At 51.5% G+C, this 27,980-nt stretch overlaps 1 protein-coding gene across 3 annotated transcripts in view; it reads right to left on the bottom strand.

The window, feature by feature from the left end:
- Window positions 1-27,980, bottom strand: part of LOC143371115 (uncharacterized) — a 297,394-nt gene that overhangs the window by 109,949 nt on the left and 159,465 nt on the right. For all 3 annotated transcript variants that reach the window (XR_013085976.1, XM_076815997.1, XM_076815998.1), the window contains exon 6: window positions 5,457-5,646. Coding sequence is in view for 2 of the 3 variants with exons in the window: in XM_076815997.1 (XP_076672112.1) it covers window positions 5,457-5,646 (190 nt within the window). In the remaining variant the exon portion in view is untranslated. The remainder of the gene's footprint in view (window positions 1-5,456; window positions 5,647-27,980) is intronic.

Here is a 27,980-nt window from a genome sequence, read left to right as displayed (position 1 = left end):
AATACTTGGAAGCTGCAGCCGAGATCCACCGCGAACTCGCGAGATTACGCTTGAAAGGTACAGCGGTTCCAGTTGAATTCGATTCGTAAAAGAACGTCCTTTTTGCGCAACATCGTTGGAGAGGCAATTCCGCCAAAGGGACATCGACCGTGTCCCCGCGTAACCGGCTGCAATACCGTTTCCACGATCGACCAGCCTCGCGGTAGGAACGGTACTCTATCACGGCACGCAAAATCCTTAATTATTATGCAGCCAAGCGAATCAGGAATCCGGATAATGCCAGCAGTCGAACTGCCGCGCATACAGAGGCTCGTGCACGTAAGGGTCTCCGTAGAACGTTCCGGAAGGGGGCCGGAGGAGTCCCTAAAACCGCACTGACCTCCAATTATCCTGTGGGTACCACGTGGTACCCATGGTCCCTGCGGACTGTCCGCAAACACCCCTATGTCGGTCTTCCCGATGCCTATAACGCCCCTCCCGGATTAATTCATTATTAAAATAACCCGGCGGCCGGGACCTCGTTATCGTCCAGTATTACAGCGGAATCGCGCGAAATCGAATTAGAAATCTACCGCCGGATTATTTTTCGCCGAGCGAGTAGGCGGGTGGTTCGTGTTTTATCAAGGGCACCGATCGCTCGCCAATGGATCTCCGTGGAATTCAATGACCGAGATCCTCGTCAGCGGGAGATACAACGGATCATCCCCTCGCGTTTAATGACACGCGCGATTGGCCAGGATTCGGGCGAACTTCCTGCAGCCAGTGGAGCTCCGAGGAAAATCAAGAGTCCTCATTAGGTATTCCGAGGTCAGAGGGTTGCCAGGGTGGCGAGGGTGTCCGGCATCCCTTTCGTCTTGTTCCCGCCTAAGACCGGACATTTCAATAAACCCTGGCAAACGCGTGGGTTTAAATCGCTGACCGCGACGCGTCCTGGTCAGCAGCTTCCTCCATCAAATTGCGCATGTCCTCGCGCCTATCTCCGGGGCACGCCAGGATAACGACGATCGATCGATCCTGGCGAGCTACCGCCACTCACGATGGACGATGCATGTTTCTTCTGCCGGTGGCAGAAGTCTCGATAAGATACCTGCGGGGAACGCTCGACGAAAGGGTCTGCGGGGAGAGGTCTCGAGCTGAACGCGCTATTAATAAACGAATAATCGAGGGGAGTAAGCGAGGGTAGTTCAGCCGTATCGAAGAGCCCATAAAACTTTCTTCCCTCTAGGGGAGAGAGGGACGCGCGCGTTTCCCTCTGGCGGCCCGCCACATCAATCCTCCCGAATTAGCGACATGATTTCCCAGCGAACTTTCCGCGCCTCTTGTCCACGGTCACTTTCTCCCCTATAAATCTATCTTCCCAGCCAGGCGCGTCCGCCTCTCGCCCCCTTTTTTTTCTTCCTCCCGTTCGGCCCTGCTCCGTCCGCTAAAATTCGATCTGGCCCGCGCTTCAATTCGTCGTCGAAATAATCCGACGTAGAAACGAATTACAGCGCGGCTGATTGGAACGAGAGCTCGGCCAGGAGCCGCCGAGCGTGTTGTTAACAAACTTCGTTAACAAAGTGCCAGGGAAGAACGGAGGGACAACGGCATTTTTCTAGATCGATCGGCGGATATGGTGGAGGTGATTCGAACCGATGGCCCGTGAACGGTGGAATGGATTTGCTGATCAACTTTTTGTATAACGGAAGACGCGGTCCCCTGGCCCTGATGGGCGAGTCGGTGGACGCTAACGTGCCAGGGGTGGTTTTCGGCTAGCTGAAACTGAAATGTGTTCCAAGGCTGGGTCGTCGGGGACCCGTTAACTTGGGTAAACCTTCCAGTGCCCCGGCTCAGAGCTGAGATGAGCCATTAAAAATACCCTCCGCGAATCTACCGGTACAGAGAACCTTTTAGATAGCGCGGAGAGTCCTGTATTAAAACTTTATTCCGGAGACTCCGCCGTCTGTCCCCGTTCCTCCTGTTGTTCCTCATCAGCCCCCGGCAGGAAGAAAAATATTACCGATATTTGTCTTCCGCGCGAAACGAATCTCGTTCGCAATCGTGTCTGCGTTCCACTCGACTCGGCTTTAAAACTTCATTTCCGACCCCCGTTCGTCCTTCCCATCGTGTAGGGGCGAGGAGGATGCTCGCGGGCCCGCGTCTCCTTTGTCTTAGAGGCGATCGCCTCCGTAAGAGTCTCCCCCCGGTTGTTTCCCAGGATGGGAACCACGACCACCGGGCGATCACGGTTCATTTCGTCCTGCTCTCACGGATTCCTAGCCAGCTCCGTACCATCCCTCTTTCCTCCCGCGGTCCGTCCACCTTCCTGCTGTCCTCGACCAGCCAGACCAACCAGCCAGCCCCGAGGAAAAAGAGAAAATAGCCGGTACACGGTCGTACGAGCCCATAAAAATCACGCTCCTCTCCTTTTCCCCTCTTCTCTCCCCGTCCTCCCTCGATGGATTATTGACTTTGCGATTCTCGGAGTCGCAAGGATGAATCCTTCTCGGTACGGTGGCGCGAGCGAGAGCGCGCGCGTCCACCCATCCCCCCCAATCTTCCGAAGGAACGGTTTTTCTTTCGCAGATTGGGGCCACACGGGTCGCATATTGGATCGAGATTCGCCCGGAAATCGGAATGTTTGCCCCTCGAGCAGGCTCGGACGTCTTCATCGAGGCGATCGGGCAGGGGGTGGGTATTCCAGGCCAGTTAACGAGCTCGCTGAAGAACGTCGGCTCGATAAGTCCACTTTCTTCCACGTAGAATCTTTGCCCGGCGTATCAATGATGCTTCAGGGTAATTACACTTGTATAAGCGGAGCAATTTTGTAGGCTGAAAGCCCTTTCGAGCAACGGTCCGGCGGGGAATTGAACGGAAGAGCCGCGGGGGAGGGAGCGGAGGTGAGCAAACAGCTGGGTAAAATCGCGTCGCGTTCAAAGGGGAAAAACAGAGGTTCGAGATCGGTCAACGGGGTTCGTTTCTCGCGCAGCGAAAAACAGTTTGCCGGGCGGATGTCGCCCGGGCCGGAGCGGGAGTTTGTGCTCGAATGATGAAACCAGAGGCGAGCAGCTTTGTCGCATCGGCTTCGCTTGAAACGACGGCTGGAAGCCAAATTGGAAGCTGGCTGCGCGGCCCGAAAGTACCAGCGGCACCGGGGGTTCACAGACGCGCAGACGGCCAGACGTACCACCTAGGAGCGGTAAAATCTCTTGCGTCTGGTAAAACGCGAGCAGCGCGAGAGAGCAGAACCGGCAGGAACAGGACCGCCCGGCCGGCCGGAACAGAGACACCGCGCAACGAGTAAACGAGGAGAAAGCCAAAGCAAAGCCACGTTTGGCCGGTATTCGGCGCGCTACCAGCGGTTTAATTACTCTCTTCATAGAGACACTAAATATTCGACTGTCTGTGAGGCGGCTGGACTGGCCAGCGCGCCCAAGCTTGCCCGCTTGTCATAGAAACGATAATTACCGAGGCAAAGCTGGCGTCTGTAACTGTAATGTTACCGGTCTAATTCCGCAATCGATCGCTCCCCGCTCCATTTCACTCCAATTACGATGCTCTCTGCTCAGATTGTAGCGCTAAGCGCGAGTAGAAGCACACGTGTCAAACGTCGCCGTCACCGTTCGCGTGGCAAATTCATCGCTGATAAGGGGGTGGCTGCACGTTCTGCCGAGATAAGCGAGTGTGTTGACTAAGTGGTACCAAGCTTCTCAAGACAGTGGTGCTACTCGTTTCGTAGAAATCGCTTTGTACACTCGCACCTGCGATGTTCAATCGACTTCCGTGCACACGCGGACTTCTTTGCGGACTTTTCCCAGCGACGTTGGCACCTTTGTTCCCTGGGCGCAGAATTTTCGGTTTGCAGGCGGGCACTGGCGCACCGCAAACCGAAGGTGCGGAGACGAGAGAGGAGACGGAAGTTAGTATGCCCGGTTGCTTCTAAAGAGCCAGGCAAAACAATGCTGCTCGTCTTTTAAAGAAGACAGGCCCAACCCCCTGTTCTCGCGCCCTCCCAGCCCCCTCCTGCTGTGGAGGCCCTCAGCTCCGCTTTAATTAGCTTTACCGGTCGGTAAACAATAAGCCCTTATTTCTGATGAATTAATTTCCAACAATTCCGCTCGCTGGCGTGCGCGAGTCCGCGGCTTTCACACAGAACGACGACGCTAGCCTCGTGGCAGCGAACCTAACGAGCATCCCATTTCGCGTAACACTATCTGCTGCCTCTCCTGCAAAGAGTGACCCAAAAATGAAGCCTTTTTTAGCCTCTTTTTGGGCCCACGATTTGGAACTGAATTTTGTGCCAAATGATACCTTATGATGAGACATCAATCGCAACAAATTTTAGAGTTGAGGTGATAACTAGTTTCTGAGATATGGAAGGTCAAAGAAGTGAAAATTCGTTTCAATTCCTTGACCTCCCATATCTCAGAAACTAATTATCACCTCAACTCTAAAATTTGTTGCGATTGATGTCTCATCATAAGGTATCATTTGGCATAAAATTCAGTCACAAAATCGTGGGCCCAAAAGGAGGCTATTTTTTTAGTCACTCTTTCTGGTACGCGGGGTCTTTTTTTCTAAAATTAGAAAGTCATTGTTGTACTAGTTTGTACTAGGTTTATACCGCGTTGTGCCGTTGCGATTTTGTCAAGAATTCGAAACCCTTTTCGAGAAAATAAGAAAACCAATTTTAAAGCTAGCCCCCTTTTTGGAAAGTATCGTTTTTCTTGATTGTACTGCACTGTACTAGTTGCACGGGCGTTCTTTCAGCCACGGTACACAGAGCGGGCGCTATTCTTTCCAAGCGGTCGAGTAAACGCAAACGGGAGGTTACCAACGACACTTTCGGCCCGCGATCTAAGCGGCTCTGGGTGAATCGCGCTCCATCGATCCTCCGTGGAACCGCTCGACGAGCGGCGCACCCGTGAATCTGTTTCGCGGGCAGAAGGGTTCGATGGAAGAAAATCCCGGCAGGGAACGGGAAGAGGAAGAGGAAGAGCTAGGAGCGGCCGCAGCTTATAGCGGCGCGAGACGCTCATCTGCATTTCAAATCGGCCGCCCCCTCGCCCAAGATTTCCAAGCGCCACTGTGGAGGTCCGTGTGCTCGAATACCTGGGGACGCGGGCGAGCCACGGTGTCGGCCGGATCGCGTGTACACGCGCTGGAATGCGGCACGATGGATTCGGGATCGCCAGCGGGTCGTTCCGCTCGCGGCCTTCTTCCACCGATCGAACGCGCGCGGATTTACGGTAAGCGGCGGACAAACGAGGCGGCCGGAAGTCGAGCACGCTTCCGGGCCGACCGACCACCCTCCAGCCGGGATTACGTGCTCCTGTCCTGTTCCCCGATTAAACAGCGCCCGGAGATTCTATCAGTAAGTGGACGTGCAGCGCCGTGCCGCCCGATCGGACGATGTTAATTAGCCTCCACGTGCTCCAAAGGAATTGAAGAGAGATCGGGGGTAATAATCAACTCACCTTGCCGACCCCGGTCAACTCTTTCACGCCTATCCTCCGCAGTAGGGCGGGCGGCGCGGGGGGTGGCGACTTGATGAGCAGAGCCGCGTATCCATTCGGGAAGATGGTTTGCTCCTCGGAGCCGATGTTCTCGTCGCCAGAGCGACGTCGACGGTGCGGGCTCGACGAAAGGTTCAACTTCTGCGCTGCTCTGAAACAGTAACGCAACACTTGTTAGTCGGAATAACAAGCTCAAAGTATCGCGGGATAATGTGAATGTACCAATTTCTACACATTTAAGAGGTTACTCGACATAAAGAAGGTGTAACAAATTTGTTTGTGATCTAAATTTGCAGAGTAATTGATTAATTCTTTAATAACACCGGTTTACAGCCATTTTGTGCAGTAGATGCCACTATTTTTAAACGATTTTATTCAGCTTCGATCCTCTGTTTGTATGTTTGTATGTATGGTTAAAATGTGGCAACTCAAATTTAACCCACCTCCAACTATCCAATTGTCTTGAAACTTTGCAGGCGTTCGTAGTATATCAACATCGAAATTGAAGTACAAGAAAATAATTATTTTTTACTTTCATTTTTTCGACCGAAAGTGACATCGACAACTCATTTAACCCTCTGGGAAAAATTGAAATCTCAAAAATGGGCCTAGTGTCTCATTTCTTACTGTGAATCTGCACTTTTACGAAGAGAACAAGGTGCTACCGAAGAAAATCTATAGATAAACACCGAAGCTAGAGACAATTGTGTGAAAACAGTAAAATTTCATTATTTTTTTCTCAATTTTCTGTTTTTTCCATTTTATTTTGTTATTTCAATTTTAATTTCATTCATTCTGTACATTTTCCCCAGTATTTTCTCAACATATGTGTGTTTTACAAAATAATTCTGGCTCTATTTTGTCTTTTGTTAGTTTCGGGACATTTACCTTGGTAGGCGCATACTAAAAGCGGATATCGAATTGCTCGGGGAAATACGCGTGCCCCACGCGTTGATAATCTCGAAACCTAATTACGCAAACATGCAGAGGGAGAAGGAGACTCGGCTGGCTGTTCCCCGAGAATTCTTCAATATCCCGTGGACTCCACAGCGGCACGCGATGCAAAAAGCCAAGAGACAACGCTAGCGTGCGTCTCGCGGGCTCGCATGCGGCCTCGCGCGGATGTATAATAAACTTTTTCTACCGCGGAATCCAATACGTGGCCGTTAGTCGCATACAGGAGCGATCGTGCGGGGGAAGGGAGCCGCTTAAATCTCGGGAGAGCCGAGCAGACGGTCGTTCGTTCGTCTCGAGCGCTTCCTGCGATGCCTATCTCCTAGATACGGAACCAGAACCGTAGGAAAGGGTCGCGGGATTCCGGAAGGTATGTGTCTCGGGGGTGGCTGCGTGACATACTCCGCGGGGCAGGCCGGTAATCAGCGGAGGTAATGTGCCGGAACCCCGTGCGCGACAGGGCACCGCGTTTAAAGGGGTGCACAGGTCGCCAGGGGGATGAAGAGGTGTAACAGCAGGACCATCAGGGGCTCAGTTTCGGCGGGGACAGAGGACGTTCCAGGGGCTCGGTCGCCCTAACTTCTCCAGCCCTCGGGCCTCGTTAACCCACGCTCTGTGAAATTGGAAATACCAACGAGAGAGCGGACTAACTCTCTTCCCTCCACGCTCTCACGCTCTCACGCTCTCTCGCTCTCCGGAGAGCGAGCCAGCAGCCCTCGTTCCGCGGCGCCCCCGTGCAGGCATTCGCCCGACCGCTGGGGGGCGGGGAGCGTGATAAAAAATAGAAAGGTCCTCGAAAGCGTGCGGAGAGAGGGGGACACGGTTATCAAGGTTTTCTGGCCGCTTGCTCGGCCCGCGAGCCGCCACTTCCGGCCGCATTACGCCCGAATAATCCGCGCCGTTTGCCGCCCGCCGCTCGCCTCCATGGACCGAGGCTAATAGAGTCTCCCGCGCCGCGCAAGATAACCACACACCACTGTCGCGCCGCGGAATCGCATTTCTCGCTGTTGCTCTTTTTACCGCGACGTTAGCAACGGTCTGTCGCGCGAGCTCCACGTTGCTATAAAAAATTCGTTACCGGCTGAACCAACCGGCCAAGATAAATGTTAAAAATTCGCGGGACAGGAGCGTCACTGTACGGTGACTAGAGTTTAGCTGATGCGTGCAAAGATTTTTTCTCGGCAGGCTGGCTTTTTCGAGGGACGCGGCTCTACGGTGGAACGAGATACGCAGCATTTTCAGAGATCAGGGACTCCCGAAATGGACCGATCTCGAATTCACGAGTCAACAATTCGGCGGCCCCTCCTAACGAGTGTCCACCGCAAAATCGTCGCGCCGCGTCCCTCCTCCGCGTCGAGTTGACGCCCCGTTTCGACTTTGACGACCGCTTTAATTATTTGCAGGCCCCGCTTCGGCATCCGCCCCCGATTTTACGAACCGGAACTTCGACGAGCGATTCCACTGGTCGGATTCGCGAACGCTTACCGAGTCGCACAGTATCGTTTTTATCGGCGCCACGCTTTTTATTCGCCGCCGCTGATTTTTCGCCAGGCTCGACGATCCGCGAAACTGCCCTGCCCGGTGAAATCGCTGCTCCATGATCGGTATGCGGTGGAGGGGTGACGAGCTATTTCCAAGCGGAATAATTGGCGACGGTGCTCGGATGACCATCGATTGCTCCCAGATGGTGGCGGACGAATGCGAGAAACTTATTTCACTCGGCCAAATATTTAAACGGGAAAGTAAGTTTCCAGGTGGAGGGAAAGTTCGGATACTTTGCGACAGCCAGACGCCAGAGTCAACACCGTCGACGAGAAAATGTAGTTGAGCGAAAGTACCCTCTCTTTCACGCGTCACTTTTCTTTCCTACCCGGCAAGTCTGTTTAATTGAGCCTCTTAATATTTGTCCTCTCAAATATGGAGTCGCCTTTCGAAACACTGTCACGAAATAGTAACAAATTTGCTGCGACTTGCGACAAATATCGAGGCGATTAGGAGATGGAATCATTAAATTTGCTACTTAGATTCTCGTGACCGAAGAAGAACTCTCAAAACGATCGAGAGGAACGCTCGAGGACAACTCGCAGAATCCTTGTCGCGGGAGAATATTCGGCAGTGGCAGGCAGACGACTGACTCTACTTGCTAGGTTTTGTAACAGAATAGAACGAACGGCAGTCCCTTCGTTTCGGGGAGAAAAAGTGTGTCGTTTCTTCCATCCCCCGTGGCGCGCTTCGGAAATCCGAAAACGAGACGGAGGATCTGGGGAGGCGCAGGTGCGCGTCGCGAAAACGCAATCTGCGCATCAATCACGAGGAACAGATGCGTACTAGTTTCCTCGCGTGTTCTCAATCTTCGACGAAAGGTCGTTTCCCAGCATACCTGTAATCGACGATCAGCTGCGATATGGTGAATGGAATTGGGACATTATTTAGCCCGGATATAAAGCTCTGCGTAACAACCTTCAGCAAAGTCGGGGCTGGTGAAAAGTGCTTCGGACCTCGGCCTCTATTAATTACAATTATCCGCAGTGTTTACGGGGCGATAAATAAGAGGGTCGGTGACAATACGCGGCGCGCAAATAGTTATATCTGCAGACGAGTCCGCGACTATCGATCCCGCTGACAAAGTGAATGAGTTAGAAGGCCATTAAAACGACGAGCGCTGAAAAAAATGCTGTCGAGTAATCGGATTGGTAGTAGCATCGATCATGCGTCGTTGACCGTGTTCGACGTTGACGGACCCCGTCAGAGGCCCCTGCGTTGGTGCCGTTATAAATTTTCCTGCTCCCATCGCACCCTTCCTTTTTCCTTTTTTTTTTGTTTTGTTGTTTTATATATATGTTTTGTATATAGTGTAGCAACGAAGGTATCGAGCACGAAGAGGGTCGCCTGCGCGCAGCGTGCTCTCGTACGCTCGTAATTCGCACGGAAATTACACGCTTAATTCGCGATGTTATTTACGAGCGAGCGGACACTCGCCCTCTGCCACCCTCCGCCGCCCTTCTTGGCAACTCGCCACGTATCTCGGCTTAATCAAGGAAATTATGGCGCGAAGCGCTTTAAACGTCGAGGGCCGTTAGTAAGGTCGCATATCTCCTGCTCCGACGCGCCTGATACGCACCAGCCCGGCTGGAATTAAAAACTTCGGGAAAGATGCGAGCACGCGAGCCTCGCCCGACGAGAATACGTCTGGGGACTTTTTATTCCGCCGTCCACGATGGATGAACCACGTGGAGCTGGTAAACTTGCGAGCGGAGCGAAAGGAATTGATTAAAATAATTGGGGGCCAAGGTTCGGGGAACCGAGGAGTCACTTGGTTTTAAGTATTTTCGTATTTGGTCTGGTCTTTGGTGTAGGGGTCTATGAAGACATTTTTAAACGTTTTATTCAGCTTCGATGCTGTGTTTGTTTGTTCGTATGTTTGTATGGTTCACATCTGGCAACTCAAATTTAACCCACTTCCAACTATCCAATTGTCTTGAAACTTTGCAGGCGTGCGTAGTTTGGATGACAATACAATATTTAAAAAAATAAATTAACTAATGGGGGTGAAAAAATTATCCAGTCATCAATAAGTATAACCCATAACCACAAATCCAAACGACTTGAAATGAGCCACTCGCGTTCTTTGGGACATTCCATGCGAACTCGGACAGATTTTGGAGTAAGTTTTCGTAGATTGCTGAAATTTGAATATGTTGTAGACTTTAGAGATATTTAAACGTACCCCAAAGGATTTTTCAAATTTTTGAAAAATGTCGATTTTACAGCTGTTTGAAGTAAAGTGCTAACTTTTTTTCAACACCCAATTTATGTACGAATAGTAAAACTAAAACTTTGCAGGCGTTCGTATATCACCATCAAAATTGAAGTACGAGAAAAGAATTATGTTTTAGCTTTTAGTGCATTTTAATTAAGTTTTTACTACATTTTTAATAAAATCGTTTACCAAATTTCTTTTATATATTTTTTATTACCCTCACTGTTTTATGTCTACATTCGCTCTGGGCTGCAAGCGAATCACCAGGTGGGTCGACAAGTTCGTAACCTTCTTCTTCCAGTTTGATCTTTTTCTCCTCGCGGGCGTCCCTTTCATGCTCTCCTCCAGCCAGTTGCCCGGAAACGGAAAGAAAACACCGAGGATTCCAGCGGGATGGATGGAGAACATCCGAGAGAGGAAGTCCGGATAAACCACATCCCCGACGGTTCGCGTCGCATCGAAACGACAAATCCCTCTCCCACCCTTCCGCCCAGCCACCTGATTGAATTGCCATAATCGATTCGTGAAAAATCCCGACCGCGTATTCACGTGCCTCTCACATTATCCCCGCTCCCCCTCGCTTTCTCTTCCCGCTTCGCCCTGTAATATCGTCGAGTCTACACTCCCACTTCCACCGTCCAAGATAATCAAGGGCAATCCCTTTCTCTAATCCCCCTCGTCCACCATCCATCTGCTTTTCCAATCGCCGATTTTCACCCCGTGCCGTGATTCCACGCTCCGGAATCTCGCCTGCTGAACGGACAGCGCTTGCCCGTTTCGCCAAAGCGTTTTGGAACCTCGAGCACAGCGAAGGTGCGAACAGAGTAGCACGGAAATTCGAAGGGTTGGTCAGTACCGGGCTCGCGGACTTCGGAGTGGCCGCTTCAAATTCGAACGACTGGAACTCGAGCTAGGAAATTTAACATCCCCCACTGCAAAGTTGGAAGATCGACACTAGAGCTGGCAAGTTCAAGCGTCTCGCTATTGACTATCAACATTCGAAGTTTGGGTGAATAAATGTGCGACCCTTGACTGTGAATTTGAATGACCAACGGCTCAGCCAGCAAATTTCGAGCTGCTACCTCGAAATTCGCTGTGGCTACAAGCTGCAGACGTGGACTCTCGTATCTCGAAAGGAAAACGACAACGGAGTGTTTGGTCGGAACAAAACTCCCCTCGGGTTTCCAGGAAGAAGAAGGAAGAACGGGAAGTTCGGACGCGCTGTTTCCGCGAGGCGCGGTACGTCCGCAACACGCAGCGGAGGGAAACGGCGTGCGTGAGTGGACCGTTTAACTTACATCGCTCCACGTGTGCGGCCGCCCGCTGTCGTAAATCATACAGGGACGGCGACGAGAAGCGGGCGAAACGCCGGTGGAACGAGCTGCTAGGAGAAGAGGAAGGGTGGCCGGGTGTCTCAGCTGTTCGCCGCTAGCAGCTCTGATTGAATTGCTTCCGCCGTTTTCTCGCGCACAACAAACCGACAGACACACAGGCTGGCGGGCCCTTCTAAACTCGCGTTCACGTGTGTCGATTCCGTGCCAAGAAAATCCACAGGGCGGTATGGAAGCTGTCGATATAATTTCCCTTCCGCATCGAGGGCTGCCGAACGCTTTTGTTCTCCGTGGCCCCGTGGCGAGGTGGCTGCGTCTCTCGCGCGAGAAATGGATCTCGACGGCCCGCTTTCGACGATAAACATTCATGATGCTGCATCGAAACAAGACTCGTCGCAGGAGAAGGGAGATGGATGCGAGGGGCTGGCTATTCGGGTATCAAGGTAGGCTCTCGCTACGCCTCGACTCGCCGAGGCGCAACTTCTGTTCTCACTTCTCCTCGAGGAGAAATCCGCGGTTCGCAGTCGCGCCGAGGAGGATAAAATGAGGCGAGGCGCAGTGAGAATCTACGTTTAGGCTTGAGGAGAAGGAATCTGGCGACAGCAGAGGTACATCAATTGGTTACAGGAGTTCACCTTGGCAAATGGAAGATTCAGAGTGCCTGTGCTTGGAATATTTCCTTCCTCCCTGTTCGTCGCAGCGATACGCTCCAGAGGACCATCTCGGTACGCTTCAGTCTCCTAGATTTGCCGTTGGCAAGGACGGCGACCTTGACACGAAGAGCGGGCGACGTCCACAACATAGGGTGTCGCATCGCCTCCTATCGCAGCCCCCCGTCGTTTGTCATTTGCCAGAGACGCACCGGTCGTCGATAAAGCTTGCGATGGCTACGGGGATCGGCGGCAGCGTGGTTAGACCGTCGGAGAAAAAATGAAGCGAGCGCGATGGGACCACGGGCAAAGGCGGAAATTGCGGGCTGCAGATGGACCGAGCAACCCCTCGACGGTCCTCCACCGAACCGGGCTCTTTGTGATCCTGCGCAGCGCGATGCGTTTCATCCTGCAGACGCATTACGCTCGAATTGATAAGAACGGAACAAAAAGGAGTGCCGCGCGGCTGAGGGAACGCGAAATGTAGGGGAGTGAGGTGGGAGGAAGGGCGAGAGTATCACCCCGTTCCCCTTCGATACACGAGTGCCGCGTCTATATACGGGTACGCGCGCGCGAACTCGCCAAATTGATGTATAGAAAGGGGATGAGCGCGGCTCCTCGTCCATCAACGGCAGCTACGAGGCGCGCGGAGGGGGTTGGCTGCAGCCCGCCGGTGTAGGGTGGCCAGAGACGATGGCGTGTGCAATGAAAACCTCGCGTATTTATCGGCCATGGAGAGCGCGCAGGGAAAAACGAACGCGGGCGCGAAATGAAACGCAAGACGCGGGCGAAGAATTGGAAAGGGGGTGGGAAACTGTGAGGGTGGTCGCGGGAAAGTAATCCCAGCGGGCCCGTTGAAATATAGTTACGAGTCTTTGTTGAGAGAAACCGAGCCGCTGAGGTGGTGGAGCAGTGCCATGGCCGATCGGTTCATTTCACGGCACGTTACACGCGTAATTTTCGAATATTGTCCTGATTTATTCGTCGTATTAACGGGGCAGAGAGTGGCCATGCCCCGGTCGACGATCCTCCAGGCTCGCCACGGTTCCCCTCCCGTCGCGGGACCATAAATATTCAAGGAGGCGGCGACAACGACCGCGATCGGGAAAGGAAACGCTGAGCGCCGTGTCCCGGCGGCGCGCGAGCAACCGTGGAAATCGGATTTGCGTTAGGGAAAAGTTTGATTGCCGTTGCCATCGAGGAGGGTGTCTTCTCGACGACGATCCGCCGACCGGTCTCGCACTCCAGGCTACGCCCAATGGAAATGTTTCTTGCCCCCGCGAAACGTTATCGCGTTACTCGCGCGTCCCGCGCGCCTCGTCGACTTCCGACGCTGGTAAATCTAATTTTCACGCTCGTAAACTCGCGGCTATTCGGGCTCGCCCGCGCCGCACAGTGGGACAAACTGCTCCTTTTTATGTCAAAATCGTAGAGCTTTTGATAGGAATAGGGTAGAGGGCTGAATCTTTTTCAAGGTTAAAGCTAAGATGTTGCAGAGTAAGGGAAAAATATTGAGAATGTATAGCAAACAAGTTTTGACCTTGAAAATCTAAGGCAAACTTGACATTTTCGAGAAAAAAAACTTTCGATTTTTCCGTTATAACGTGAGGTTGACGTTTTTTCTTGACTTGTTATACATCATTTCGTATAGATTTTGATGCGCTGAATTCAAATCTGTTGGCAGAATTTGCCTAGGCCTTCATGATTCGAAGAAAAATGCGATTTAAGGGGACCAGGCAGTGAGAAACTCGATTTTTTGTTGTATTTTTCGAAAGTACCACCCTTCCCGAGTAAAATGCCGTTTGGTTTATGTTAAAGTTCGCAAATTTAAGGATTTACAGTCCAAAAGGTCCAGCGAGTCGTAAATCGTTTCTGCGCGCGCGCAGGTAGACTAATTCCTCTTTCGAAACTTTAAACGCGTTTCTCTCGGAATCATATTTCCTCTTTGTTTTTGCAGTGATTGCGAAAAAACGGAGGTACAAGTCGATTTGAAAAAAAGTCAGCATATGTGAAACACGTCTAGTTACGACCTGGACCTACGCGCAAGTCTGTGAAAATTTCTGTTTTGGCAAAAAAAAAAATAAAATGGCTCTTTTCCCTGGCAAAAAATCAAGTTTCTCTAAAATTTGCCGTTTTACAGCTGCCAATTTTATAATCAAAACTTGTTTGCTATACATTCTCAATATTTTTCCCTTATTCTGCAACATCTTAGCTTTAACCTAAAAAAAGATTCATCCCTCTATCTTATTCCTATCAAAAGCTCTACGATTTTGACATAAAAAGGAGCAGTTTGTCCCACTGTGCGCGGGGGTGATAGCTTTCGAGGTCGCTTTCTTCATCTGCCTCGCGATGCTTCTCGGGCTGCTTGGATTATCTTGCGCAAGTGAAACTCCTGGGTACAGCAGCTCGGCCACGCTGTAGATGAATTTGACCCTGCAATTCTCTCTTGCGACAGCTACCAACAGAGTCGCAGCGAGATCGGAAATGCTTTCACAGTCCAACGGCGAAGTTAATTACTTCGATCCGCGCTGGACTCGCGTGACCAGAAAAACATGCGGCATTAGATTACTCGGTCGAAAACGTGCGACTGGCGTTCTGTGAAAACGAACGGGCGCAAAAGGGCCACCGTAAACAAAAATTGCGGATTCCCCGTTGGCTTTTTTTTTTCTCTCCCCCGGGGGTGGTTTCCTTGGATGGCGTCGCCTGGCGCGGATGGGGCCAGGCATTTATCGGGCGGATAGAATTTTATTGGCGCAATATCGAGTAACTTTCATTTGTCAACGGTGACGATGCTCGTTGGCTGTCGGTTCCCTTCAAAGCGAGCCAGTCACACGTCGCTGGGACGAATAAATTTTCGATAAACCGACGTCGACGGTCGACGATCGCTCCGATTCCGCTGTCCCGACGACGCGACGGCGCGTATCGAATTTCCGTCGCCGAAATAACGCTGAAATATGCCACGCGCATGACAGGAACGTGTCTGAGCACCGAACGCTTCAGAATAAATCACATCGCTGCCGGAAGTCCCGTTTGGTATCGCGACGTTAGCCAACCGATTATCCTTCCTGCCCTTTAACCTGCGGAACAAGCGAAGAATTGACATCTGACGGTACAAGATTGCATCAAACTCAATGATCTCAGATAAAGCGAGACAGGAAAACAGCGGTTTTCAAGCTAGAAATGACAAATGGAAAGCGCCAAAGTCGCCTTCAACTCGATCCCCCGAATACTCCCAGCGGGAGTGGGTTTTCGGGGAGGCTCGTGGGTGGTTGGTTGATCCTTCCTCGCGTGCGCTCGCCCTCGCAGACGCACGATTTTCGCCCGCCGCGGGAACGCGTTAACAAGCGAGAGGGAGTTTGGGGGAAAAGCGGCCTCGTAGATCAAGGAAAGCGTCGAAGCTTCGAAATATCGAGGGTCGGAGCGGAGTCTGGTTAGCATAATGTCAGCCGGGGGCGACGGCAAGGGAGCGCAGGTAAGACGGGTGGGTCGGAATTTCTTAAAAATGTCAGACAGGAGTATTCGCCGTAGTCGCGGGGGAGAAGTCACGCGTTCTATACAAGGCGTCATAAAATTTCACGCTATCGACAGTCTGGGGGTGCGCGGGGGCGCGGCGAACGCGAGCGGCAAAATATTCCCGCGGGCTCGTCGGAGTTTTGCGAAGTCTCGCGTGCTATCGATGCCCCGAAACGCGCTGCAAATTGCTGCACGGTAATTCCGGGGACTTTACACGAGCTCCCAGCTGCCTGCGCCGCGAGCGCGTCGAATTCCTCGCGATTCGCAAATTAGAGGGCTGGAGCATCTCCCCGGCCAGCCCTAGTGGCTCGATAAAAAGAGATCGTACCAGTGTGGAGGGCCTTAGCTGTCCCAAGATTCGCAGCGGAACGAGGTCCATTTATCTTCCCCGAAGGTCTCCATCGTCTCGGGAGCGAGCTCGTTCCCAGGGCCGACGAGAACAGAACGTGCCAGCGTCGCCGGAATTACGAGCAAGTTAAATATGACGGAACGTTCCGTGGCATGTGACACAGGGCACTAAAGTCGAGATATACCTGGCCGATTGCAGCGTCGAGTTTACGGCCCGGCGCTCTCGTCGGAAGACGGCTAAACGCGGGCGACGTTCGCCTACTGGTCCGTGAAACGTAGAGCAAGTTACGAATGCGACGGAAGAGGCTTAATACGTCCAACTCGTCCACCCTTTATCTCCCCGTAATAAACTCCCCGCGCGCGAGTGCACGAGCACGCGTTCCTTGGCCACCATCTCCTCTCCTCTCGTCAGTCCCATTCCCTCTGGATCTTTCCTTCCTTCCCCGCCCGTACCATGGGCTTAATCAGGGCTGGAAACCGTTCCGAAAATAACTGTTTAAAACTGTTATATAAAGGTTCCGATCGAAACGGTTATGGAGAACTTTTGTTCCAAATAACTGTTACGAAGAACCGAAATTCCCAACGATTATCTGTTTCGGTTACGGTTCCTATTTTCCTCTTCGTATCAGTTCCATAACCGTTATATTTTCGGTTCTATATCGGTTTCGAATCGGCTCCAGAATCAGTTCTTATATCGACTTTTCCTTAATTGATATCATTCATTATCGTAGCTGTAGATGTTCATCTTTTTTACAAAATCCTTATAGAAACAGGAGAAACTTTTAATTTCCTATTCTGAATAATATAGTATAGTGTGAGTGAATGTAAAAAATATGTAGCTGATTTATTTATTTCAACGCTTTATTATACATGATATGTATAAATGTTTCTTCTTTTTCTTTAAGGATTTTGTAAAGAATATGCACATACACAGTAATCTGCAGCTACAATAATTAATGATATCAATTAGGGAAAAGTCGATACAAGAATTGATTCTAGAACCGTTTCCGAACCGATATAGAACCGAAAAAATAACGGTTATGGAACCAATATGAGGAAGGAAATAGGAACCGTAACTGAAATAGATAGCAGTTGGAAATTTCGGTTATTCATAACAGTTATTCAGAATAAAGGTTCTTCGTAACCGTTTGGAGAACTGAAATCGATATTATAACAGTTTTCAAGCCCCGGGCTTAATCTTCCGCCGGCAAACTCGATAAAACGTCATGGGACGCGAGACGACACTGCCATTTTTTCGTCAAACGCCCACTTTCCTCGCGCCCTGCCAGCTTTATCGTCCTCCTCGTATCGCCGCGGCGTTATTGAACGCGAACTAAAATGTATTATCCATAAAAGATACTCCACAGGCACGCCCCGCCCAGTGCAGTGCATAAAGCCTGGGAAATTTCGCGTCGTTGCCCATCACCGCGCACGACTAATACTTACGGTTCCATCGCGCTTATTGGGAAATATTCAAGCTCCCAAGCATCTTCCACCCCCCCCCTCCCGCCCCCGTAATCGAGCTATCCCTCTCTGCCAGACGTCTGCCGCGGGAATTACTCTTTCAGGGATTCCCCGTCGCGGCCGCGAAATATAACATGACCCTTAATGCTACTCGGGACCCTGTGTAATATCTCTAATGCTCGAGAGCCCGGGCCAACTGGAACCGGGACGTCCCCGATAATACACTTTTCCGCTCCATCCCCCTCCCCCTGTTCCTCCCCCTCTCCCTTTGCTCCACGGCTTTCGTGCAATTACCTGGCGAGACGCCGTCCATCTCCCCGGAGATCCTGACTAAGGAGTCGGTCGGACAGACTTTGCCCGGATCTACTCCACTTGCTCCGGCGGCGCACCTACGCGCTACGGGCGTAACATGAGCCAGTAACCGGCAGTAGTATAGACGTTGTTGCGGTCAGCCGCGGCCGGCTTCTGAGTAGTTGAGGCCAAATGAGGGCCGACAGGTGCTCGCTCTCCAGCCGGCGGACACACCTCCACTGCTTCTGACTGATATCGCTCGAACTACCCAACAACAAACTATCGGTTTCTTTGGCGGAGGACACGGACGCGGTGTCTGGTCCGCTTCGAGTCCGTGGCAAGACCTGGGCGACCCGCTGCGCGAATACAATGGCAACGAATCCAGATGGAACTGATTCTGCTCCTTCTTCCGGATAGGTCGGTACCATGGGTTGGAGGGAAGGCGCAGGAGTGCTTGATAAGGGAAGCTGTGATTACGAGAATGTTGTCCGAGAGGTATTCGTTACGATATAGGGTCATTCCACGCGAAGTTGGACAATTTTCGGAGTAACATTTCGGATTTTGGTGCAACTTGGATATGTTGTAGTCTTTAGGGGTATATAAACATATCTCGAAGGATTTTTCGAAATGTCAAAAACTGTGGATGTTACAGCTCTTTGAAATATAGTGTTTACTATTTTTCCAAAAAATATAACTGTTGAACTAACAAACTGATAAAAATTACCTTTTGGGCGCTTATAGTGCAGATATAAGAGTACCTAATAAAAATTATTGCACTTAATAAAAACGAATATTTGACCGTTTATTTAGTAATTGTTCTAAACAAATGCAATTTTATAGTTGAAGGCACCTTTTTAAAAATTTGGAAAAAATAGGAGGATAAAGCCCTGTTTTTCCTCTTCATGGACATGTTTTGAAAAACGTGGACGTTTTAAAATTGGCTAAATGAAAATTAATTGAATGCAGTAAGATTCCGCGTGCGTCTGAATCGGGGCTGAATCGTGGCACGCTCGTCGATAATTATACGTGGTTTTCCGAGCATAATCGAAGATACATCTCCGGCAGACCGTAAATACGCGTTCCTTTATTTAATCTCGGCGGTCTCACTGCCTGTGGCTACGGTTGTTGCCAGCGAGCGATAGGAAGACCACAGAGACCACCCTCCGCAGACTGTGGACCATCAGGCCCACCCTCCTTTTGTTGCCGCGTAAAGGCTTCGAAACGAGACGAAGAAAACGAAGGAAATAGAAGGGAAAAGGGGAGAGTATCTCTCGGGCTTAACATGCCTTTTGTCGATATAATGCAATTTCTATGGAGCGCGAGGACTGTTTCCAAATAATATCCTCCCACTACGCCACTTTGATGCCAGCCTTGTCATTCAACAATCGTCGCTTTCTAACTAAAGACAGCCGCGTCAACTCTCAAGGGTGCGACACGATAACTCGTCGAATTGACCAGCGCGGCAGCGATCTCGAATTCAGAAACTATTCGCGTAGCCGGTGCCGTACGTGACGACAAACGGTCGCAGTTGCACGCACCAGCCGCTACGGCACCCCTGCCTCTCGCCCCTATCCGCGCCAGGACCGGTGAAGTCCTCCTGGACACGCAACGTCTGCGTGCCAGCACTGGAAACTATGCGATTTCAAAAGCCCCGGCTGAGCCCCCAACCATTCGCGTTGATGCACGCGAGACAGGCGCCTGCTCGCATCGGCTCGGTCGCTCGTGTTGACGCTAATCGTAAGTTTCTAGTTGGCAAGCGGGGATCGATACCGATCGACACTGCGATCCACCGCAATCTTCCTCTGCTCAACGCGCTGATGTGTCGCCGGGATAACTGGTGACCGACACCATGTAATTCACTGACAAGTGAATTTCGCTGCAGATGCGCTATCAGTGATGGACAGCGTGTACGACGACACTTCGATCCTATCAGCCTCTAAAGCCCCGTATCCAAAGTAATTGCTACCCGCAACTTGGATAACCAACTCGGAGAGCAACGCAAGACCGTCGAGATGCGGGGCTCGCTCTGTACTCTGTGCTCCATCGACTCGCACAAGTGCACGGCGCGCCACCCCCGCGCGCGGAAGATCGAAGATCGTCCGAGTGCAGGCACGCAAATAGAGAGGGACCCGCGTCTGTGTACACGAGGCAATAGCGAAATTGCGGCGAGGAGGGGAGCACAGAGAGGCTCCGAGCTGTCCATACGCAGCCAGGAACGTCGGAACCGAAAGCAATCCCAGCGAGCGCCGGGCCTCGACTTCTTGCGGAGGTGCCCCCCGGCCCGCTTCCGCCACCGGTTCTCCTCGCGTCTTATCCCTTCCGTCTTTCATCCGACATTCACTCGGTGCAAGAAGTTCCGTGTTCCAACCAAGTATTCGCCAAGTTTGGAGAAGGCTTACGCGCACCGTCTCCCCTCCTGCCCGGCATCCTTCCGTCTACTCGCTCGCGCGCGCACACACCCCCGCGGACAACAAAGATCCTCCTCGCTTGTTGCTCCGCGTAATCTCGCGGCGCAGAGAGAGAGAGAGAGAACGGGCAGCATGGCACGCGCGCTAAGAGGATTGCGTGGCCTCCCTTTGCGTTTGCATCGGTAATTAGACCAACGGCTCGTTCACCGGGCTTCCTGCTTCCCGGGGCAGGCATTGCGCGAACGTCATCCTCCAACCCTTTCTCCCGATCTTCTTCGACTCGCATCTCCTGGAGAATACAAACTTGCTCTCGTTTCCTGCGAACATTGTCCTCTCCCCTTGCTCGATTAGCTCGTGACTACTGTAGGATCACGGAAAAAAAGGGAATCCTCCAGACGGGACTCGAACTCGCGATCTCCAGATTTGCGCGCTGGCCAGCCGCCTCAACCACCTTTTTCTTTATAACGAGCGATTATTGTGAAAGTAACAAGGAAAAACAAATTATACATATATACAAAAGAGGTGCAGTAAACTAAAATGCACGGAAAGTTAGCAAGAAAGAACAAAATGTAAACTAGATTAATGGCTCTGGTGGTTAGCGTTCGTAATCTAACATATTACATACGTGAATTGATGGAATCATATTCTTTGCGTCGAAAAATACAATTGATGACTAGGAACAGGTCTTTGGGTTTACTGGTGGCTATATTAGTATTCTTATTTTTCCGAAAAGAGTTAACTGAGTTATGAAAGGCTTTTTTTATTTCAGTTCTGATTGCTTTATCTTTCAAGGCTTTTAGTAGGGAGTTGTTATGAATTGAATAGTTTTGGATTCTGGATAGGTTGTTAATTTAGGTAATTAAGGAGCACTTTTTCTTACGTAGGTTTTTGATTTTTGGGGTGACATATCTGTCTACTGAGTTAAAATTTGAAGTTGTACGCGGAGTTGAGTGATCTATTGCTTTTACTATAAGGGAGTTTAAATCCTCCTTAACCACCTCGGCTACCGCTGACTTCCCCCGGTCGTCGTTGCTCCGTGTCCCCTCTTACGGGGGTTCCTGATCCCACACTACCGGTCGAGAGTCACGTTGGTGCGCGCAAGAGGAACGTTTGATAAAAAAGGGCGCCTATTATCGTGCGCGTCTCTGTTTTAAGTACGATCCATGATTATTTTCACGGACCAAACGCGGCGCTACTTTTGCCAGCTATACTTCGCTGAAACGCGTCCGCGTTTATTTTTGATCGCCGCATCTCCGAGTACCCGCCGATAATGGCGAGTCGCGGCTTCAAAGGGACGCGTCTCTCGAGGGCCCTTTTTCCCGCGGCGCCAGCTGCAAAGCAACAACCATCGTCTCTGTAATACGCGCGATTAATTGTCGCCACGCATGCCGCGTGCTCAGGAGGCAGCAACGGTCGCAGCAGAATCGATGCACGAGCACGAAATAATTGGGTACAATCCACGCGGGCAGGGCTAGAGAGGCAGAGATCGCTGCTGAAACCTCCTTCGCGAGGAGCACAGACTCGATCGTCGCGAAAGCTACTGACGTCCTTGCCCCTGAGAAGGGACTTCTTTTCTATTTTCACGCGTTCGGCGGTAGAGGTACGCGGAGATGAAAGGGCGCGCGACGAGCCCCGAACAATTAAAATATCTTTGGAGGCGTTGCGAGCGTCGGGACCAGCGTGAATTATGGCTCACGGGGCGACGAAGCCTTCCGCGGTCCTCAAATTAAAATTGTCGGCCGATGTCTTTCGCGGCGCGTCTCCCTCGCTCGTAATTCATTTTTCAAAGCGGCCCGGCCGCGAGTCCGCCGCGACGTCGTTAATCGAAACCGTTTCAGCGCTCATTCGCTGATTCGCGCGGAGAAATTCTGGAATATTCGGTGTACCTTTCTTTTTATCTACATGCCACTCCAGAATTAGTCCGATTACTGGAACGCCGAGACAGACGGAGAAGCGTGCAGCGAGAACCGCGAATCGGGCCCCTCCCCACGAAACGTCACCCGCGCAATTTCACGCGTGTCTCGCCGAAAATAAAATTGACCGACGACACGGGTGGAATTACCGCCAGGAGAAGAAAAGCCACGTTCCTACGCATATTCCTGAAGGCGTCGTGGGAGCGTCGCGTCACCTCGGAGGTCACGTCAGTGTCTGACACCGCGAACGTCCCCTGGGACGTGGAACTACCCAGGCGTTCGAGGGATGCCCGTGCTCCAGCCGCGTTTACACGCGTGTGCGTTCCACCCGGTACGTGCTCGACGTGCACACGCTCGCAGGCGAAAAAGGAGTCCGAGTGTCAGCGGCTGGTATGATGGATGCGTCGGCTTTGACATAACGTAATACGCATAGACACGATAGTCACGCTCCTCTCCCTCTGATCCCTGTCTTTTTTATTCCTTCCTTGGCCATTTCCCCACCCGCTCCTTCTCTCGTCGTCGAATAATATGCCGAGCACGTAGGGCGCCTCGTTTCCCCGTAATTTTCATCTAGATTTTACGACACATCTCGCGAGAAGCTTGTGTCTCGATAATTCCACGCGTCGCCGTCATCGTTGACGCTGCTATCGTCGCTGCCAGTCCACCGGGTTACTTTTATGAGCTTGTAATCTTTATTCGCGTGTCTTAAAAAAAAACAACCCAACGCCCAGCTCCTCTGCGAACAAGGGATGGTTGGAGCAAGCGAAGTAGATAGATTTCTGCAAAGTGCACCTGCGCTTCGAGCCACGACACACAACTGCCGAAAGTAATGGAAAGGAGCCCTATGCGGTAGGTACCTGGGGTTGGAACGATCCGATCCTCCTCGGCGCAGGAGGGAAATAGGCGGGAAGCAATCGTATCATGAATATCAGGGAAGAAAGGAACGATCGGCGATCAATAAATCAGGGCGTGTTCGGGGAGTCCCCCGCTCTGGGAGGGGACGGAGAAATGTCGTGCGTCTTGATGGGTTCCCGGGCAAATAAAATACGACCCAATTTCGCGGTGCAAACCGCGAAACAATGGTATTGATCTTATTTCCATATCGGCCCGCCACGCAACCACCGCCACCGCCGACCAAGGGCGGCTATAGATGGATCGGACGAGCGAGGGTGAAGGATGAAGAAGAAGCTCAAAGGATGAGGCGCAACGGCGAGGGATGGCCAACGGGCTGGGGGTGCGTGCGACAGGGATGCGAGACCAGACCACCCCCGAAGCTATATATCGAGCGACGAATGTCGGACGTTCTGCGTGCACGTCACGTAGACAAGAGAGAGTCGTCGGCAGAGGTGAGACGGCGTGGCGCGGCGCAGCGGGGCCGAAACAGAGACGTCTTCCTCCGTTCTCCTCTCGCCCGTGTCGTTGCCGTGGGCTCGTCCAACAGGGGCTTACTCTCCGGGGCCACGCACTCGCATAATTAAGAAACTTCCGCGCCTCTTCTACCGTTCTTTCCTCCCGTTGGTAGTCGCCCCGCGCCGACGACCCGATTAAGACACCCGAGCAGGGGCTGAAAATGAAATCCCAGAGGAAGATTCATGGCCTCGTTCGAATCACTGAGAAACTGGCCAATTCGATGTCTGCTGGCCTAGATGCTTTAGAAGCGAGCGATATTTGAATAATGAATTTCACAATTTGGGTACGTTAACAGGAGAGGTCCTCGAACGAATCTCTTAAGTAATCACAGCCAGGGATTACTTTCCGAACGAAGTGGGGAATAAATGAGGGAATTTGCGCCGGATGTTCTAGCGCTTGTTACAGCCGGAATCTGGCAATTCCCGAGATTCTATTCTCAGTGATAGTCGAATAAATCAGAGAGAATGTGGGGGAGGAGCGAGAGCGATTTGTGTCCACGATGCGGACGCAGGGTATCGCCTTCCATAAGACGCTTTCCTCGTATCGTTTCCAGTGTTCTATCACACGCTCCGGTCTACACACTTTATATCTCCCCTCGGAAGCCACCCCAAGTCCTGCACACACCCACACACACCGCTCCAAACCGAGCGCGAGGGAGAAAGAGCGAGAAAACGAATACAAATGGATGTACATCGAGAGCGGCTTGTAAAATGCTATTTCCACCGACGTTTCGTCGCTTTTGTGCACTTTGCATCGTCGTCTAGATACACCGCAGGATGGGAAAGGGGGTGGTGCAGGGAGGGACGGGAGAGGACGAAGAAATGTGCCACAGACACCTCTTTCACAGGATATCGGTTTTCCAAAGAGGAAAGGGGGCGATGGCTGAAAGGCCATTGGCCGTTTCGGTGGACTTATCCTGTTTTCCTCGGCCTACAGGATGCATTTCGAGTTGACTTTCATCTAGCCCGTGTGTATATGTAAGCCGGAGATGTAAGTTCTGCTCGAAAGAAGATTCTCCTAGTGTGTTGATATATAGAAATCTGCTCTATCGTCTTTACAGGACATACTCCATAATATGGTATGTCTTCTCAGTCGACCTATGAACGTCATGTGCTTCTAGAGTTAAGTAAAGTATTACGTAACAAAGAATTGTATTTCCTTCCTAACCTATGCCAACACACCCCTAGGTGGTTTCTTTCCCTCGGCCAGGTGGAAGAATCGCGTCGGCCCTCCCCTGGACACGGCGAACCATTCACGAGCGACTCTGTCTTCTGCTCCTCGTCGCGGCAGCTTTTTGCGAGGCCGGGCGAAATCACTGGGCAAGCTCGAATCCGTGCGTTCTAATACCGAGCGACTTCCATTCGAGCGGCAGCGAAAGATAACGTTGATTTAAGGCAGCACTTCGGAGCAGGAGGGGGGGGTGGGTTGACAAATTGCCGAATACTCGAAGACCGACGCGGATAGAAAAGCGGTCGACGGTCCGATCGAAGGTGAAAGGTAATATGTCGCGACGGGAAAGAAAGGCTCCGGGAGCCTTTGACGCGCCAGTCGAGGAAAGGGATCGAAAAGGAGGACAATAGGGCCGATAAATAAGTCCGTAATCGGTGGCCCGCGTTCAGGTTTAGCCCGAACTGCTCGATCGACTCCCAAAGGTGACTTCGAGGGGAAGAAAGAGGCCTGTGTTCGGTGGAAAAAGCTCTGCCCACCCTCGTAAGCTCCATCGCCGACACGTCTCTGACCTCCAAAGGCACGCCACCCTACCCCGACGCTTTTTTCGCCAGTCTTACCTCGCGCCTCGCCACTCTCTTTCTCATTGGCCGCCTGGTATCCTTCCTCTCGACTCGTCCACGCTACGCGGCACTGCCCCCTCAGATAAAAAGAAGCGACTGTAATTAACGGCTTTCCGTGCTCTTATTTTTTACGAGCCCTTCGCCTCGCGTAACTGCACGCGTTTCTCGTTATTAAAGATGACGCGGAGTCGGCCGAGGGCGAGGTCTAGGGAACGGTCGAAGTCACGCGATGCACCGAGGCCCGTTCTACGAGAGCGGAATCTCGGTTGTTGCAACGGGGCGGTTTCTTTGAAACGCGCATGGGAGGACCATTAAGGGGTTATACCTAGTCAGGCACCCGAAAAGAGGCGAATATTTGTGAATTTTTTTTGAAGAAGCGGAAGCGTATAATTTTACAAAACTTTTTGCGCTTAAAAGAACAACATTTAAAGAACATTTGGTAATTTTTTCGTGGAAAAATATTTAGGTTTATAACAAAGTAACAACCGACATCCAAGAAGCCTTTTTAAAAATTTGGTTTTGCTAAAATCAAAAAACAAAACAGATTTCGTTAGTATATTAATGTATCCCCAGGTTGGCGGAAAGAATTTTCCGAAATACTAATTTAAAACAAAATGGTGACTATTTAAAGTTAAAAACTAAATTTTTAAAAATGATTCTTGGATGTCGGTTGTTACTTTATTATAAACATAAATATTTTTCTACGAAAAAATTACCAAATGTTCTTTAATTGTTGCTCTTTTAAGCGCAAAAAGTTTTGTAAAAATATAAGCTTCCGCTTCTTCAAAAAGAAAATCACAAATATTCGCCTCTTTTCGGCCGCCTGACTAGGTGGTATAACCCCTTAATCGCGCTTCGGAGGAGCTACTAGGGTGAATTAGACCAGCGTGATATCGTCTGGAGTATGGAGTCGCCGTAGGAGTGACCACGAACGATATATCTGTTCTCGTTGCGATCAAACTTATTCACAGAAAACAGGATTATCGAACTCCCGAGATCGTCCCATTTCACATCCTCCCTGTGGCGCTTGAATGTATTCTTAACGATAACCGCGCTCTTCTGTACTCGCAATTTCCCACAAAGTGGATGGATTACGCTTGATTAGATGACGGTGGGTGGAAAGAGAGCAGCGAATCGTTCGTAGCACATGTTCCCAAGGAACGATCCCCTTGAAGACAGAAGACTTTCCCAGTTACGGGCGCCCAAGTTCCTAATACCGAACTCGACACCTGACACCAAAGTTCACAAGTGTCTTCGACCTCTCCGCCTTCATTACACTCCTCTCAGCCACGGATACCTCGCTGCATTCCTTCCACTCGCAATGCGCCACAATCTGCCACGGCAAAGGCACGATCACAAAAGAAACATCCCCGGCGAGTGTCGCCGCGAGACCCAATTCCGCGACGGAGAGACTCGTCACAATGCCAGATCCCGCGCTCGTCGCACGCTCGCTCGGGACAAGGTATCATCCTCGCGCGTGGCAGGGGAGGATAATCGCGCGTAACCTCCATTTAAGCCGGCTGAACAGCGACGCGGCTCTCGCGGAAGAAAACACCCTCCCGCGCCCTCCAACCCTGGGACCGACAAACTTTTTCAATCTGGCGTCATTATGCGGGAGTTTAGTCCGCACGGCTCGCCTCCTACTAACTACGGAGCAGACCCCGCGCCGCCGTGCGCGCCTCGCCGCGATGCTCAAACTAATTTTCAAAGAGACGAGTAATGGAGTCGCGAGAACGCGCGCCCGCCCGCCCAAGAGTCCAGCAACCGGTTTCCAAAGGAAACTTCCACCGGCACGGCAGCGAAAAGTAATTAATTAAAGCATATGAGACCTCCGCCCACCGCCCTGCCGTTTGTATTCGTTCCTCGTGAGCGACTTACAGTCATGAACAGCCGCGCGGAAAAAAAAATGCTACCTACCCCGCATACGTGCATCAGTGTGTTGCGCAGGTGTGTCACGCGTATTGTGGCGTGCAGCGCGTGAGATTTCGCTCCGAAGCGCCGGAATAATTGCGTGTCAATGGGGGTGGACTGGGGTATTGAAGGCCGCGAGAAAGAAATGCCACCGAGGTGGCCGTTGACGCGACACCGCGGAAGACTGCGACGTTTCCGCGATGGAAAGGCGGTGATTAGATACGAACGGAGGAGCGCGGGGAATGCCTGTTTGTAGGGGGCTTCATTAGCTCGTTGGCACTGGAGAATACGCTCGAGATAGAAATAAGGGAGATAAAAGGGATGGCGGGAAAAAAAAAAATGAGGAACACGCAAAGGAGGCTGAAAACAAATTACACCGGTCCGCCCGTCGCTCCTTTGCACGTGCGGGGCTCCCGAAGCGCAATTTTCGCAGCGGGCCCCAGCCGACAAGCTTTTCCTCGTCCTTTCAGCCCTGACGCTGACGAGACACTTTCCTTTCTGCCGCGAAGAATCGTTCGTTAGTCGCAAACCGCCCGGTAAAAGACTCGACGAAATACGTATTATGTGACGCTACCGGGACGGATAATTCCTACGGGTGGAGAAAAAACTCGCCCCCGGTGCGCTGCGGTCCAGCGAAATTTAGATCGAGAGAGGGAGAGAGAAGGGAGAGGAAAAAACGGAGTGGCGGAATGAGATTCAGCGTTTTCTATCCCTATTTGGGTGTCGCGAGGGACGGAAGGGC

Source organism: Andrena cerasifolii, chromosome 7, assembly GCF_050908995.1.
Source record: "Andrena cerasifolii isolate SP2316 chromosome 7, iyAndCera1_principal, whole genome shotgun sequence".
NCBI classification, from domain to species: Eukaryota; Metazoa; Arthropoda; class Insecta; order Hymenoptera; family Andrenidae; genus Andrena; species Andrena cerasifolii.
Note: the sequence above shows the minus strand (reverse complement) of the source record. Positions and strands in the feature narration are given on the sequence as shown.